At 42.6% G+C, this 16,000-nt stretch overlaps 1 protein-coding gene across 2 annotated transcripts in view; it reads right to left on the bottom strand.

Annotated features, from left to right (window-relative positions):
- Positions 1-16,000, bottom strand: part of dscaml1 (Down syndrome cell adhesion molecule like 1) — a 108,723-nt gene that overhangs the window by 13,355 nt on the left and 79,368 nt on the right. For both annotated transcript variants that reach the window (XM_058080709.2, XM_058080711.2), the window contains 11 exons: positions 15,637-15,765; positions 15,347-15,526; positions 13,834-14,039; positions 12,904-13,000; positions 12,692-12,820; positions 12,357-12,524; positions 11,038-11,108; positions 10,375-10,615; positions 7,842-7,988; positions 7,615-7,770; positions 4,817-4,956 (listed from right to left, as the gene is read on the bottom strand). In XM_058080709.2, the coding sequence (XP_057936692.2) occupies positions 4,817-4,956; positions 7,615-7,770; positions 7,842-7,988; positions 10,375-10,615; positions 11,038-11,108; positions 12,357-12,524; positions 12,692-12,820; positions 12,904-13,000; positions 13,834-14,039; positions 15,347-15,526; positions 15,637-15,765 (1,664 nt within the window). The remainder of the gene's footprint in view (positions 1-4,816; positions 4,957-7,614; positions 7,771-7,841; positions 7,989-10,374; positions 10,616-11,037; positions 11,109-12,356; positions 12,525-12,691; positions 12,821-12,903; positions 13,001-13,833; positions 14,040-15,346; positions 15,527-15,636; positions 15,766-16,000) is intronic.

Here is a 16,000-nt window from a genome sequence, read left to right as displayed (position 1 = left end):
AAATCACATTTACATAAGTATTCACAGCCTTTGCCATGAAGCTCAAAATTGAGCTCAGGTGCATCTTTTTTCCACTGATCATCCTTGAGATCTTTCTACAGCTTAATTGGAGTCCACCTGCAGTAAATTCAGTTGATTGGACATGATTTGGAAATATGATAACTGTCTATATAAGGTCCCACAGTTGACTGTGCATGTCAGAGCACAAACACCAAGCATGAAGTCAAAAGAACTGTCTGTAGACCTGCGAGACAGGATTGTCTTGAGGCACAAATCTGGGGAAGGATACAGAAAAATTTCTGCTGCTTTGAAGGTCCCAATGAGCACAGTGGCCTCCATTATTCGTAAATGGAAGACGTTTGGAACCACCAGGACTCTTCCTAGAGCTGGCCGGCCTTCTAAACTGAGCGATCGGGGAAGAAGGGCCTTAGTCAGGGAGGTGACCAAGGCCCCGATGGTCACTCTGTCAGAGCTCCAGCGTTCCTCTGTGGAGAGAGGAGAGCCTTCCAGAAGGACAACCATCTCTGCAGCAATCCACCAATCAGGCCTGTATGGTAGAGTAGCCAGATGAAAGCCATCAGACCAGAGAATTTTGTTTCTCATGGTCCGAGAGTCATTCAGGTGCTTTTTGGCAAATTCCAGACGGGCTGCCATGTTCCTTTTACTAAGGAGTGGCTTTCGTCTGGCCACTCTACCATACAGGCCTGATTGGTGGATTGACTAAGGCCCTTCTTCCCCGATCGCTCAGTTTAGAAGGCCGGCCAGCTCTAGGAAGAGTCCTGGTGGTTCCAAACGTCTTCCATTTACGAATAATGGAGGCCACTGTGCTCATTGGGACCTTCAAAGCAGCAGAAATTTTTCTGTATCCTTCCCCAGATTTGTGCCTCAAGACAATCCTGTCTCGCAGGTCTACAGACAGTTCTTTTGACTTCATGCTTGGTGTTTGTGCTCTGACATGCACAATCAACTGTGGGACCTTATATAGTATAGTTATATAGCTATATACTTATATATATAGTTATTATATTTCCAAATCATGTCCAATCAACTGAATTTACTGCAGGTGGACTCCAATTAAGCTGTAGAAAGATCTCAAGGATGATCAGTGGAAAAAAGATGCACCTGAGCTCAATTTTGAGCTTCATGGCAAAGGCTGTGAATACTTATGTAAATGTGATTTTTTTGTTTTCTATTTTTAATAAATTCAAAAAAAAGTAAAAAAAAAAACTTTTTCACATTTTCATAATGGAGTATTTTGTGTAGAATTTTGAGGTGAGAGATTAAATTAATACAATTTGGAATGAGGCTGTAACATGACAAAATGTGGAAAAAGTGAAGCGCTGTGAATACTTTCCGGATGCACTGTATATCCTGTGTCGGTCGGCGTGGCAACAGTGAGTAAACTGTGTGTGATGCCGAACACTAGGTCATAGTCATTTTACTAGGGAGGCAGAAGTAATGTGAAGGCCTCAGTGAACATCATTTTAATGTGAACCAAGCCCTCCAGTCTCCCCTCAAATCAGAAGAAAAGAGGGTCACGGAAGGTATAGTGAGGGTTTTGGGATGTAATACAATAAAGCATAGGTGTGTGGACGAATGAAGCTGGAGGGAAAGCAAATAAGGAAAGGTGAGACCACTCCTTTCCTTCTCTCCTCTTATGGGTGAGGGCAAACAGAGGAAGGCAATGAGGAAAATGGTAAATGAATCAGTTAGAGATATCATGAACAGTCATACACTAATGAGGATAATACAGCAGCAAAACACACACACTCACACACGAGCAAACCCAACTCCCCACAACGCAGTGAATGATGCAGAAAACACACACATAACAGTGGCATGCATGACCTGGAGGTGGATGTGTAATTGCAGTGTGTTTAACCCAGCCATGTGTCTGTTGTCTGGTCAAATCACTGTTTCTTCCACGGACACACACACACACACACACACACACACACACACACACACACACACACTATACTGACATTCATTCTTCAGTGTCCCTACCAATTATTCCCTTATATTGCTTCATTTGCTGTGCAGGTAAGCCCTATACATGCATGTGCACGCATTGCATGTCCCTCTACAACAGCAATCTCTGCTACTGTGATGTGAGCTGCAACTATTAATGGATAAATGTGAGAAAGAAAACACACACTGGCTGAAATGGAAGATCATATTTGTATGTGTAATCGCTACTGCGAATGATTTATATGTTTCTGTGTATTGGGTGACATTAGGTGTACCTAACATTGTGGGTAACGTTATCTTCTGATGTCCTCTTCCATTCTTGGCTATTTTTCCAAGCAGGTCTCTGCATCGGTCTATGTCATTGGTGTGTGTGTGTGTGTGAGCGACAGGAAGATAAGCTCGCTTGGGGAGACTATTCTGGTTTACATTTAGAAATCTGTAGACCTGCAATATGTAAGACGACTTGTTTTTGCAGACTTTTTTAATGCAAAAAAATACCTTCAGTCTCACTTTTCAAGAAGGAGGACCGGCAGGTCCACCATTTGAAAAATTGTGAGCTCATAATTATCAGCTTAACTGGTAAAAAAAATATATATTCGGGTACTGGAGAGGACCATCTGCTGGATGGTTGAAACTTGGATTCAGGAGGAGCAATGTGATTTTTGTCCTGGAGACTTTTGCACTCTCAGCAGGGTCCTTGAAGGCACATGGGAGTTCGCCCAACCAGTCTGCATGTGTAGACTTGGGGAAGGCATTCCACCGCGTTCCTTGAGGAATTCTGTGGAGGTACCAAACTACCTAATTCGGGCAGTTCTGTCCTTGGTCTGCATTGCCAAAAATAAGCCCAATTCTGTTTATACCCTCCATGGATTTTATGAATTTCTAGGCGCAACCAGGGTGTGATTTGGTGGCTGCTGGATTAGTTCTCTGTTTCTTGCAGATGATGTGGTCCTGATGGCTTCATTGGGCGGCCATTTTCAGCTCTCACTGGATCGGTCCAGAGGCAAGTGTGAAGCGGTTGGGGTGAGGATCATCACCTCCAAGTCAGAGTCCATGGTTCTCTCCTGGAAAAGGCTGGAATGTCATCTCTGGCATGAGATGAGATCCTGCTCCAAGTGGAGGAGTTTAAACTGCCTGGGGGTCTCGTTCACGAGGGAGGAGAGCATGGAAGGCGAGACTGACAAGCAGATTGGCAGCGATGTGGACTCTGCATTGGTCAGTTGTGGTGACCAGTCGATAGATGTTCCTACCCTCAACTATGGTCATGAGCTTTGTGGAGTGACCGTCCGAAATGACTTTCCTCCACAGGGTCTGTCACAGGCACTGTCATCTGGGAGCAACATGTAGTCGAGACTCCGCTCCTTAACATTGAAAAGACCCAGATGAGGCGGCTCGGGCATCTGCCCAGGAAGACTCCCAGAACAGGGAAGGAGGCTTCGGTGAAAACAATTTTAACAAATTATGTCTCTCAACGGGCCTCGGAATGCTTCGTAGAGCTGGACGAAGTAGCGAGAGAGAGGGCTGGGCTTCTCATATTAGGCTGCCGCCTCCAATGCCCAATTTTTGGATAAGGGGAAAAAGATGGATGGAAAATCCAGTCTTGTAGTCGGGTCAGTACAGTGTATTCAATGGGTAACATGGATGTCAACATGTCCTTGATAACATGGCACGCACTCTACATTAAAAACATTTGCCAACAAAATTGTTAATCTGATTTTGGTTCTGATTATTTTGTTAACATTCAGATGTTAAGAATGTAGTCTTGCTTTTTTTTTTACAGTGCATTAGTTGTGCTCCTAATAATCACTCATGCAAATCAACCTATCAGAAACATTTGTAAAATGTCATCACGTCCCCCAGTTTGGCACTAATTTACATCTTTGGCGGTCCGATGGTTTTTGGAGTGGTGCGTTCAGTAAAAATTGCTGGATGCTTTCTTTCCTGCGTGATACTCAAGATAGCATGTTGGAGGAACCCACATGCATCCATCCACCAGTAGCACCCCCTTTGCCTTACATCCTTCTAAAATTTACTTTAATGACTAAACACACACAGGTGGAAGTGGGAATGTACAGCAGGAGTCATGAATGGATGGATATATAAATGTGGAAATTGTAGCATTCAAAGAAGGTGAGGGGTCGGTGTGGAGTGGCGGGGGCGTGACTGAGCATGTGTTGGTGAAACGGATATTAAAATATTCCTTAGGCGTGGAGATAGCGGCGATCTAGGGAACAATAGAGCGAGATAATGAAAAGAAGAACAAAAGTACATCCCCTGTGGTGTGTATGCAACCCCCCCGCCCTGCGGAACCCCCACCCTCATCCTCTATCCTTCCTTTCCTCCCTTTCTCTAGTCACACTCATTTACATAGTAATCATCCTGAACTCTGCATGGGGGCTTCAGATGGACGCATAGATACATATATACATAGATACGTATATAGATCCATTTACTATAGATAAATGGACAGATAGAGAGATACTGTAGATGCAATGATAGACAGACAGACGGATAGATAGTGAGTCTTTGGATGCGAGCGTATGTGTGTGTTTTTCCGCCCTGCTTGATGAACAGAGGAGGTTGTCCTGGCAACGTGATGAGACGCAGATATGCAAATAAGGCAGGAGGGTGAGCTTGCAAGCACACACACTGCGGTACGAGTGGAGCTCATTTCACACACACACACACACATAACACACACATACACATACACATACACACGCACACACACCACACACACCTCGTGCTGAGACTGCAGCAAAAGTGTGCGTGTGCATAAGCAGTTCAGCTTCCTTTCCATTCCTTTTCCTCACTTCCAAATAAAGCCCCCCTGACTTTAACTCACTGGTTGGCCCGACCCTGGGCTGGAGCAGTAGATGGTGTACTTGCGGATGATTCCATTTGGTTTATGAGGGGGTAACCAGGACACCACAACACTGCTGGCAGAGGAGGGCACGGCTTTGATGCCAGCTGGGGGCCCAGGGTCTGCATAGTAGAGAGAAGGAGAGAACATAGAGAGTATATAAGCACAGGAAAGTTTGGTGTTGGGTATTAAACCGCATCCACCCATATGTACCTTTAGGCTCACTTTATTTGACATTCTGTTTGTACAACATTTTAATCTACAGGGGAACCTTGGTTAGCATCATTAATCCGTTCCAGTAGGTCCATCTAACCAAAACGTACTCTAACCGAATACATTTTTCTCATAACAAATAATGGAAATCCAGTTAATTTGTTCCAGAAAGCAGAAATTATAGTTTCACATGCAGAAAACATTTAAAAATGCAAATGAATACATATCAATTGAAGTTTACATTACCTGCACTGAAGATGTGAGATGTTTCGAGTTATTTCTTGAATTCAATAGTGTTTCTCACTTTAAGTCTTCGCTTTTCTTTCAAGCACAACTGCATAATAATCCAAAATGAAGTCAAAGAAAGTTTGGCTCACGTCTTCAATGAAGGTATAAGTAACTTAAGGGGTACAATTAAAAAAAAACAACTGTTAATTAATATTGGAGACAGCATGTGCAAGGGAGGAGTGATGTCCTCCCCCTGTGAGGGACAGAGACGATGAAGGGCAGACTCATATGATTAGACACCTCAGGCTTGAATCAGGTGATAAGTATTACTGTGTAGCTTACCAAAAACCTACATTTCCCATGATGTTTTGAATGCAGTCAAAAACATTGAAAAACAAGCTATAGTCTTCTAGCCTTCACACTACATGTCTGACACGACACAGTTCTCCCATTAAGTGTGGAAGTGGTATGTTCTTTGCTTCGAACTTTGTCCTACCTCCCCACTCTGCTTGAAACACTTTCTTAAGTTTAGAATAAGTAAATTGGAGGGGCTAATTAGTTAGCTCGGTAGCGACGGCCGTCCCTTATGTCTGCAGTGATTCTGTAGCCTCGCATTACAGTTGAGCAATGTGTTGTAAACAAAGAATAACTGGAGGGTTTACAAAGTCATAAACAGGTTTTCTATGCTCTAACGAAACAAATATTGCATTTATTAATTTTGACTCCTACTTAACCTAAAATTCAGTCATCACGGTCAGGTCTGGAACAAATTACCGTATTTTCTGGACGAAAAGTCGCTCTGGAGTATAAGTCGCACAAGGCCAAAAATGCATAATTAGGTAGAAAAAACAGGTGTGGAGTATAAATTGCATTTTTCAGCTACCCAAAAAAGTAAACATGAAAAGGTGTCCAGTGTTTATGTAACATAAACAGTTTTTTCCATTTATAAGTCGCTCTGGAGTATAAGTCGCAGGCACAGCCAACCTATAAAAAAAAGTATGACTTATAGTCCAGAAAATACAGTAACTGCAATAAATGTGGGACGATATATGTACATCTAATGAGTTCATCTGAAACAACAGTACATTCGCAACAATGGAGCATACAAAGCAACAGCAGCTGCATGCAGCTCCTGACATTTTATGCAGTTAATAAAAACTTCTTTCCAACATATTGTATTTTAATGCATCGTTTACTCTGTTTTTACTCAGCTCTATTTCTATTTCATTTTTTTTCTCTCTACGGTAAAGCGTCTTTGAGTACTCTGAAAAGCGCCATACAAATAAAATGTATTATTATTATTATTATTATACTGTTACTGCCAGTGATTATGACCAGAAGACCCTGGTGGTCATTTGCCTTTGTAGACCCCAAAACTGGCAACTATAGGAGAATTTCCAATATTCATCCTCAAATACGAGACATGACGCCTCAAAGTGGTAGCATGAAATACCTAAAGCACTGTAACAAGCACGGCCATGTAAACACACTTACATGCACGTAGAGACAAAGGGACGCCAAAGAGCAAAGTCATGAATCATAGTCATTTCAAGCCTTCACAGCGGCAGAGCAGACAATCGCTCTTGTTTGCACAACTCCGCTGCAAACATATGCCGCACACACAACTGAGGGCAAGGGGGATCAGACAGATAATCTTCAACGTATGTGAAGAAGTTGCCCCTGGACACGGTGTCGGCCTGCATCAGCCTGGATGTGATAAACACACACTAACATACTTGCATGCACACATATACGTGCAGCGAGGCTGACACGGAGAATGGCGAAAAGAGAATAAAGAAATTACGTTTCTTAAAAATACCCAGTCTGTCTCTTGCCTGCCTGCCTGCCTGCCTGCCTTGCCGGGCCCTCTGGGAGAGAGAGGAGAGGCAGATCCGGATGTAATCCACAACCCACCGGTGTAAGCACAAAATTAATTCTCTCTAAGCCACAAAGAATTAATCTCTCTCTTGTACGCCGTGTAGAGCGAGACGTGCACACAAACAATAGCGCATTTTCTCCCTAACACACTGGGAAATGTACTTGTACAAATACACACTTAAAATCCCCTTCCTTCCCCCCGCAGCTTCACATGCACAGATCCACACCCTTAGGCTCGTGGAACACACACACACACACACACACACACACACACAAGCGCACACACTTTTTGGCTTCTTAATTCTCATTAGCACTGGTAATGGCACATCAGAGCACAAAGAGGTTTTAATCAGCTACCTCATCCTTACAAAGACCCCATACCCCCAGCCTTCCACACTGCAGCTAAAACCCGTGAGGGAAGAAGGACCATAGTTGGTTTATCTATACGTGCGTGAACTTACAGTCTTCCCGGGTCTGGAGGTACAGGACTTTGCTGCGCACGCCATCGCCAGCCTGCGTGTAGGCCAGCACCTGGATGCTGTAGTTGGTGAACTTCTCCAAACCCCTCAGCTCTACCTGCTCCTTGGTGGTGGTGATGTTCTGCATCTCACCCCACTCTGAGAAGCAACACAACAACATACAGATATGTAGCAGCACATATACGCAAAGGTTTAAGCAGTCGACACACCTCCGTCGGGGAAGACGGGCCAAAACACGACACGGTAGCCTTTCAGAACACCGTGCAGGGTCATCCTGGGAGGTTCAGCCCAGGAAATGACGGCCTCATCCGATGTGACGGAGATGGCACGGACATTCTGGGGAGGCTGGCTCGGAACTGTGGGAAAAAGGAAAGAAACTTGTCAAAAATATGCTTATACTAATTGCATTTATATACAGTAAGGGACTGCTGATATATTGGCGACTGAGCTACAGTAAACTCAATAAAGAAAAACAATTCAAACAATTGACAATACTTTTCAGCATATAAATATTCCATGTAGAATTGAAATAGTAGCAACATAACAACATAGTGATGAGAAGTTTTAAAACACTCCACCTGAGGAAAGAAACATGTACATTTATAATACATTTATACATTTAGCTGAATGTCAAACAACCATTCACACTCACATTCATACCTATGGACAATTTGGAGTCGCCAATTAACCTAGCATGTTTATGGAATGTGGGAGGAAACTGGAGAACCCGAAGAAAACCCACGCACGCACGGGGCCATTGATACACAACTATACTATTTTATATTTTTTGCGATGGTATGCAAATTGTAATCAAATATTGCCGTTATTTGCCTAAAATCAATTTGAGAATAATAATCATATATTACAATTTGTTTAATCAAATATTTGTTCTTTCAAAAAAATAATGGATTATAATTCATTTCATTAATCATTATAAAATATATTGTATACATGTATTATTTTTTTTTATTAAATATTAGTTTTTTCAAATAAATAATGGACAAAAAATAAATTATAAAATAAATTTTATTAAGAAAAAATATTTATTATATATACTATTATATACTATCATATATAGTTATATTTGGAGGTATTTTTAATCACATCTTTTATTATTTATAGTACATTTCATTCATAATTCAATATAGCAACATATACAAATAAACAATTATTGATAATAATAATATTATTGATGTTCCCCCAAAATGTAGCATGATATATTTAATATGACAGTGGTTTGACAGTGAATTACTCGTATATAACAAGTGGCACACTGAAGGTTATTACTGAAGCCCTAATTGGCATTTCTGTCACAAACCTGGCTTGCAAAAGATGAAGTGTCTCGTGCCTGCAGCTGAAATGTATTGGAGTTTCTCTCTCTCTCTCTCTCTCTCTCTCTCTCTCTCCCTCTCTTGCTCTCTACGCACAAGCCTCACTCTGTCCGCACTCATCCAGGTGTCGCTTCTGAAGAGTCGGCCTTTGAGGCTTTGAATAACGCGCAGTGTTGATGATGAACAAAAGTCGACTTGTGCGCAAAATGAGGGTCCAGGAAGAGAGAGAGAAAGCAGACTGAAGGACAAGAGGGAATGAAAGACATTGGCGGGGCCAAGTCTGCCAGGGCCGTTATTCTGGGCCGGAGGTAGGGAGGAGGACGGATGAAGCGAGGAAACTGGGCCTTGCATGAATAGATCTTTGGGCTTCAAGTAGGGATGTAGGGGAACATGCACTACAGTACAGAGACGTACGGTATACCTATATACTATCTATCGCACCGTTTTGCATTGTTGTTAGCATCAGGGCACAGGCAGTGTTTATTTGCAGGAAGATTCATAACACAGCCCACAATGGACAGTGCAAAAATTAAAGACATTCTGGGAGTGGATGAGGGTAAAGGAGCAGAGGAAGACAGGAGGAAGGGAGTTAAAAGCAGGGGAAGGGCAGAAAAAGATGAAAAGGGGTGCAGAGGGAGACAATGCGCTCAGCTGTGGATAATTACAGCAGGAAGCAAGCCGAGAGGAGAGCTGGACCGACAGAGAGACAAGCTAATTATAATTATTTTTAGTATGCTTGTTGTTATCACTATTATCATAATGGCCGTCAATATCACTGTCGCCACGGTGACAGCGCTGCCTGCTCTGGACCAATGGGGCTCAGCCAACTGTTTGCCGTGTGCGTGTGCATATATTGTGTGTGCATTTGCATGAGGAGAGAACTCCTGGCCGTGATGACACATGAGGGAGATTGAGGGATGCGGCTAGTTTTGGGGAAAAAAGGTGATAATAGCAAATAGCAAACTATGAATGGAATAAAAAAACAGGTAGAGGCAAAGGCCAAGTGACGCATGTACTATAGTACTGAAATGTTTGGTCTTGTTGAGTAAAACAGATCAGTTGTGGGTGAATTTCCTTCTAATCACACAGCTCTTTTAGTGCTTTGCAGCCTGTGTGAAAAGCATTCATTGTCGTTACCAGAGTGAACGCTGCCGTTTCAAGTGGGGCGGAGAAGAAAAAAAAAAAAAAAGATGGACACTGTTCAGACGGTGAGAAAGCGACACAGAACGCACAGTAAGTGTGAATCAAAGCGGCCGACAGTTTCCTCTCCCACTTGCTCACGCGGCGCCATGCTGTTTACAAAAACATCGATTACGATGGCTTGTTGTGAGATGCGGTGGCTTTTCACTGCGGTGGAGAATTCAACTTCATTAAAGTACCAACGTGCAACATCATGAGGATCGCTTCTTACCATCCTCCAGTGTGGTGGCGTTGATCTCGGAGCTGGAAGGCCCGGTCCCGGCTCTGTTGAAGGCCTGAACCACCACGCCATACTGGGCAAACTTTTTGAGGTTGTCCAGTGTGTATACTTCGCTGTCTCCAGTCGCCTTCATCTCCACGATGCTGTACTGACCGTTGCTGCCTGGGCCGTTCTCTCTGTAACCGATCTGGTAACCCCGGATGACTCCATTTTGAAGCTCCTTCCTGGGAGCCTGGGGTGAGAGATAGTGGAAGATATAGTCATAGATATGGTGACAAGAGTGATGCTGATGTTGATAGGGACATTGATGTTGACACTGATATTGATACTAATGTCATATACTACAATAAAATAAAGCTACCTCAAAGTTAGTAAAGTTAGTGATAAGAGGGCTGATGATATTATACTGATGCTTATGATACTGAAAGCAATATAACGTAACGTAACACAACTTAAAACTATATAGGGTTCATTAGTTTATTTTTTTAAATAATTATGTTAATCAACCATTCAAAAGTGATGGCTGATTTTGATTTTTTTTTTATTTATTATTACTTTTGTAAATTTCAAGTGATTTCAGTGACCATTGGGTGTTTTTATTTCATTAACTGAGGGGTACCAACAATTTTGTAAATAATAACGAGGGATGTATACCTTCCAAGTGACACGGATGCTTTGAGAGGTCACCGGCTGCAGGATCACATCTATTGGAGGACCATCAGGTTCTGCAAAAACAGTTTCAAACAGGTTTTTGTTTGTTCCACTTAAAAATATACACAAAATATAACACTGACTGTTTACATGCTGTTCTAATAGAAATATATGGTTTTCAAGAGCCTGTTTATGAGCCCCAAGCACGAGAAAAATCTCCTCAATGTTTTCTTCCACTTTTGAAAGAAGACTCGAGGTGTAATTTTTTTTAATTACAGTCGTCCCACGTTCATAGTGATTAATTGGTTCCAGAACTTATGCAATATAGAATTCAATGCAAATAAATGGAATATTTCTGAAAATAGAGCAAATAAAACCTATTTATGATTGTCTAAAGTTGGGTTTTAATGTTATGCGAGTGCTGTAGACATAAAATGAACACCTCTGTAATTCGTTATCCTATTATTCAGTCTCACACCTCGTAATCTTATGCTGCAGAAACTCGAGACAGGCTAACCAGCTAGCCTCAAATGTATTTATTCCCACTTCCACACAGAATGTGAGGAGAACCTTTTTTTACTCTCTCATGTCGGATATGCCATGGCTGACTTCATGTAGTGTTAAGGTAATGTAATATAATGTAAGGTAATAGCTCAGTGTTTTGTGTCATTACTGTCGCCTAGTGACCATAATACTATACAGTACATATCAATGGTATTTCAATATGTTCTGACTAATAATAGACCATAGTCTACACAAAACAGCAATTACTAATTCATTAATTACCAAAAAAAATGTAACACGGTGAGGAAGCAATAATCAAACCGCAATATTATACATCACGAAGAAAAAACCTCCTTCCTCACGGACATGATACCACCTCTGACACTACACTTTGTGGCTTTAATAATAAAGCAGGCTTCACTAAACAGCTTAAAATGAAGCCTTGCACTCTGCCAAGTATTTGTCAGTCAGCTAGAGGTGCGGGATCTGTAAAGTTCCCAAAATTGATTATTTTGTTTTTCTTCCGGGAATGGGCTACCCAGCATGATGCTGCTGTGGAATGTTAGCACTGTAGCTCACATAGCTATGCTAGTGTTGCTAACATTTGTGTCCACCTGTCCCACTCCTTAATGTTACATAGTTTTATGTGATACTGTATATGGCATCTATTAGGTGGCACAAGTGCAGAGTTACAGTGTACACAATACCGACTCATTAGCATTAAAGCTACAAACACACAAAAACTGGCTGCATTTTGGCCAGCACATTTCCCACACAGTATTGTAGGGCTTTTTTCAATATTTGTGTGTCGTACTTACGAGCTTCCTCCGTGCTGATGGTGAGTTCTTTACTGGCCTCACTCTTGCCGATGGCGTTGTAGGAGTACATGCGGATACTGTAGACGGAGGCTGGGTGGAGGTCCACTATGTTGGCCTGATTGTTAGTGGGGGAGATGTTACGAGTTGCGTGCTTCAGCTCCCAGGAATCTGATAATAAGAGGAAAAATGACATTGAATTTTTCCCTTTGAAAACTGCACACTAAACCTCTCATGTGATTATGTATTTGTATTGTGTCTTTTTTAAGTATTCAACCTGTTTGTAAGTCAACTGAATGGATTTCTTTTGTATTTGATATACCAATTGTGGAACTCACCGGTCTTGTTCTTGTACTCGATGTCATAGGAGGTGATGACGCTGTTCCCATCAAACCTCTGAGTCCACCGTAAATTCATACTGCGATCTTTCACCTCTCGTACCTCCAGTTCCGGGGGATCTGGAGGCTCTGAGGGTGAAGCGGGGGGTAGTGGGGATTGTGTCAGTGCAACAAATGGAGATGGAGACGGCAGTTAGATTTTGAGTAGCTACCTTGTACAGTGAGCTGAATGAGCCCTCGCCCTTCACCATACGAGTTGATGGCGTGACAGGAGAAGAAGACCGAATCCTCACGCTCTGCTGGCTTCAGCTGCAAAGAGACAAAGTACAAATATTAGAAAGACAAGCGACTCTTTATTGGAGCTGTTGTGGTTAAGAACGTATATTCTCTAGAGCTTGAAAAAGGGTCATTTCTGGAGTAGAAAAAAATAATAATAACACAAATGCATTTTTCATGTCCTTGCAAATACAAAGTAAGCGTTTGGGTGCTTTTAACTTGTACTGACTGACTATGGACAATTTGGAGTCGCCAATTAACCTAGCATGTTTTTGGAATGTGGGAGGAAACCGGAGTACCCATGCAAACTCCGAGGGTGGAATTGAACTCAGGTCTCCTAGCTGAGAGGTCTGCGCGCTAACCACTCCGCCGTGCAGCCTAGTTTTCAGGTTATCAGAGTAATTTTTGGTTATTTTTTACGACACTGAAAATTAATCTTCCTACATCAAGAAAACAATTTAAATTGAATTTTCATTTATGCCTGATTACAAATATGTGTACCATGAATATTGAATAACGGCTTAACACATCTTTAGTCACATTGGATTAGCTGTAGTGCGTTCTACATGGACAAAATCAGAACCAAACACAAACATTTAGTGGTTAGAAGCAAAAATATCAATCAGAATGTCAATGAGTTGCCCAGAATATCAACTTGATGTCCAGTCTGACTCTTAAGGCTACAACAGCTGGCATCTGTTGACTGTTTGCGTCTGTTGTGGGCTTGAACCAAGGTCCGCAGAATGAGGTCGACAATGCTTGTTGACTGTTGAGGGAGGTCGGAGCTGCACCAAAATGCGTGTGTGACTTGTGAAAACAACGGTCATAAAGTCATCATCATCAGCTGTCATCAAGTGTTTCCTTACCTTGAGGGTGGACAACACCTCATCCGTCTTCTCGTTGGGACTGGTGGTAATAGAGTAGCGGGGATTGCGGTCAGGGTCGATGACGGTGTCGCCCCTCTCCCAGCGAATGATGATGGGCCATTCTCCCCTGGCGGTGCAGTTCAGCTCCTTAACGTAACCCTTCTTGGCCATGGTGGTGTTGGGGTGGCTTGTGATCATGGCTGGGACTGTATAAAGGGTGGGAGGGAGGAGGGACGGCGGCGAAGGTGAGACCATGGCGGCAGATTAAAGTGATGGACAAGAAAGAGCGAGTTGATAACACGCAGGGTTTAAATGGGGGTGAAGGAGCAGAGAGGGCGGTAAAAGAAAAGGAGTTCAGAGTCACCGAGTTCCATAGCAAAGGGGCAATGAGGTAAAGTCAATAAACCTCCTCTCTCATTCTCCAATAGTTAACATCAAGGTCTAGGTGAATGAAGAGGCAAAAGCGATACACTCTGCCTTCCTCTGTACACAAAATCACTTGTGCACTCTATCTTCTCCGGCTGATTGGCGCGCACACACACATACTCACACATGCACACACACAATATTGACCTGAGGTGGAAGGTTCTGCTGTTTCTCATCACTTATTCATCTCACCCCCCCTCGCCACTGAACCAAACAGACAAAACTGAGAGAGGCAGAGGAGAGGAACGATTCAATCGATAACACTAACGCCACAAGTAAAGCAAGAGGAAGGTGTTGGAGTGACGGCATGGAAGCGCAAATACTAATACACTTGTGAGATGAACATCTCTTTTGTCGGAGCAGCAGGTAGATAAGGTCATTGTCCAGCACGATGGAGCTAATATTGCTCTCTTGTTCGCCTCGTAATGGCGGCCCGTGTGCACTCTCGCCGTGCTTTTTCATCATGCGGGGCGTCACTGACAGCGAGGGCAGGCTGCACCGATTGATTGCAGATAATGATTAAGCTCAAAGTGTTTTTGATTGTCTGTAGACAGATCCCAAGGGGGCGCGGGATCAATGGCTCACTTGCTTGACATTCTCACAACCTATCCGACACGCACGTGCACATCCGGGATTAAAAAGGGCCTATTATGCTTTACCACTTTTCTGACCTATACATGTAGTTAGAATGTTGTATTCTCGTGTTAAACGATGGCAAATGTACAGATAATGAGGTTTGCGCATATGGGCAAATTTCCCCCCAAAAGTGCACTTTTCCTTTCATGTTAACTTTAGCTGCCCATGTGGTGTGTATAGAAACATACAACACTACAATATCAACAGGACTACCATAAATAATAAAATGGTTATTATGGGAACGCTTCATATGCCAACTTTGTACTTATATTCTATTCCAGATAAAAATCCCACAGTCACTTTCATAAGCCTAATTGAATTTAACAGTTTAAAATGATTGTATCATATTGGAGATCGGGGAAGGTCTCAAGCCCCAAGAGCGACCTATAAACTATTCTTCTCTGGGTAATGAAATTATATTACTATTAGGTGTTGGAGTTGATATACTCACTCTTAACAGTGAGCACCATGCTCTTGCTGATGTCGGAGCCCACCCCGTTGGAGGCCTGGCACAGGTAAAAGCCACGGTCCTCCTCCAGGACATGCCGGATGAGCAGTGAGCCATTATTCATGATCTGAATGCGGCCCGTCAGAGGCACTGGGTGGTACTGCTGTGGGCTCCCAATACCCGCTGAAACAAAACACAGAGCGATCGAGATGTCGATTATTATAGGATGCTGGAACATAACACCAGAAAGTAAATGCACAACTTTAAGTGCTGGAAATGATGATTTACGGTACCTAGTGCACTTTTGGCATGCTTCCACATGACCTTAGGTGGAGGGTATCCATCCACAGAGCAGTTTAGAATCCCCGACCTCCCATAGATTCCATCCTGGTTGTTGGGCTGCACCACAAAACGAGGAGGCACTGCAATGATAAATACAAAACCGAATGTTAAATTGAACAACGAGAAACCATTGATTTATTACCATACTGTAGTATCACATACAATCATTATTGTTTCTGTCATGAAAGTAATGCTTTCATTGCTGTTTGATGATCATCACCATTTTCCATTAGTCTTACGTGAGGCATGGACCAAAAAGAACACATTAAATTTACAGCTAAAACATGCAGATTTACCGTATTTTCTGGACTATAA

The sequence above is a fragment of the Doryrhamphus excisus genome, linkage group LG8 (genome assembly GCF_037039965.1).
Source record: "Doryrhamphus excisus strain RoL-2023G ecotype Guam linkage group LG8, RoL_Dexc_Guam_v1.1, whole genome shotgun sequence".
NCBI classification, from domain to species: domain Eukaryota; kingdom Metazoa; phylum Chordata; class Actinopteri; order Syngnathiformes; family Syngnathidae; genus Doryrhamphus; species Doryrhamphus excisus.
The sequence above is the reverse complement of the archived record's forward strand: the minus strand, read 5'-3'. Positions and strand labels throughout refer to the sequence as shown.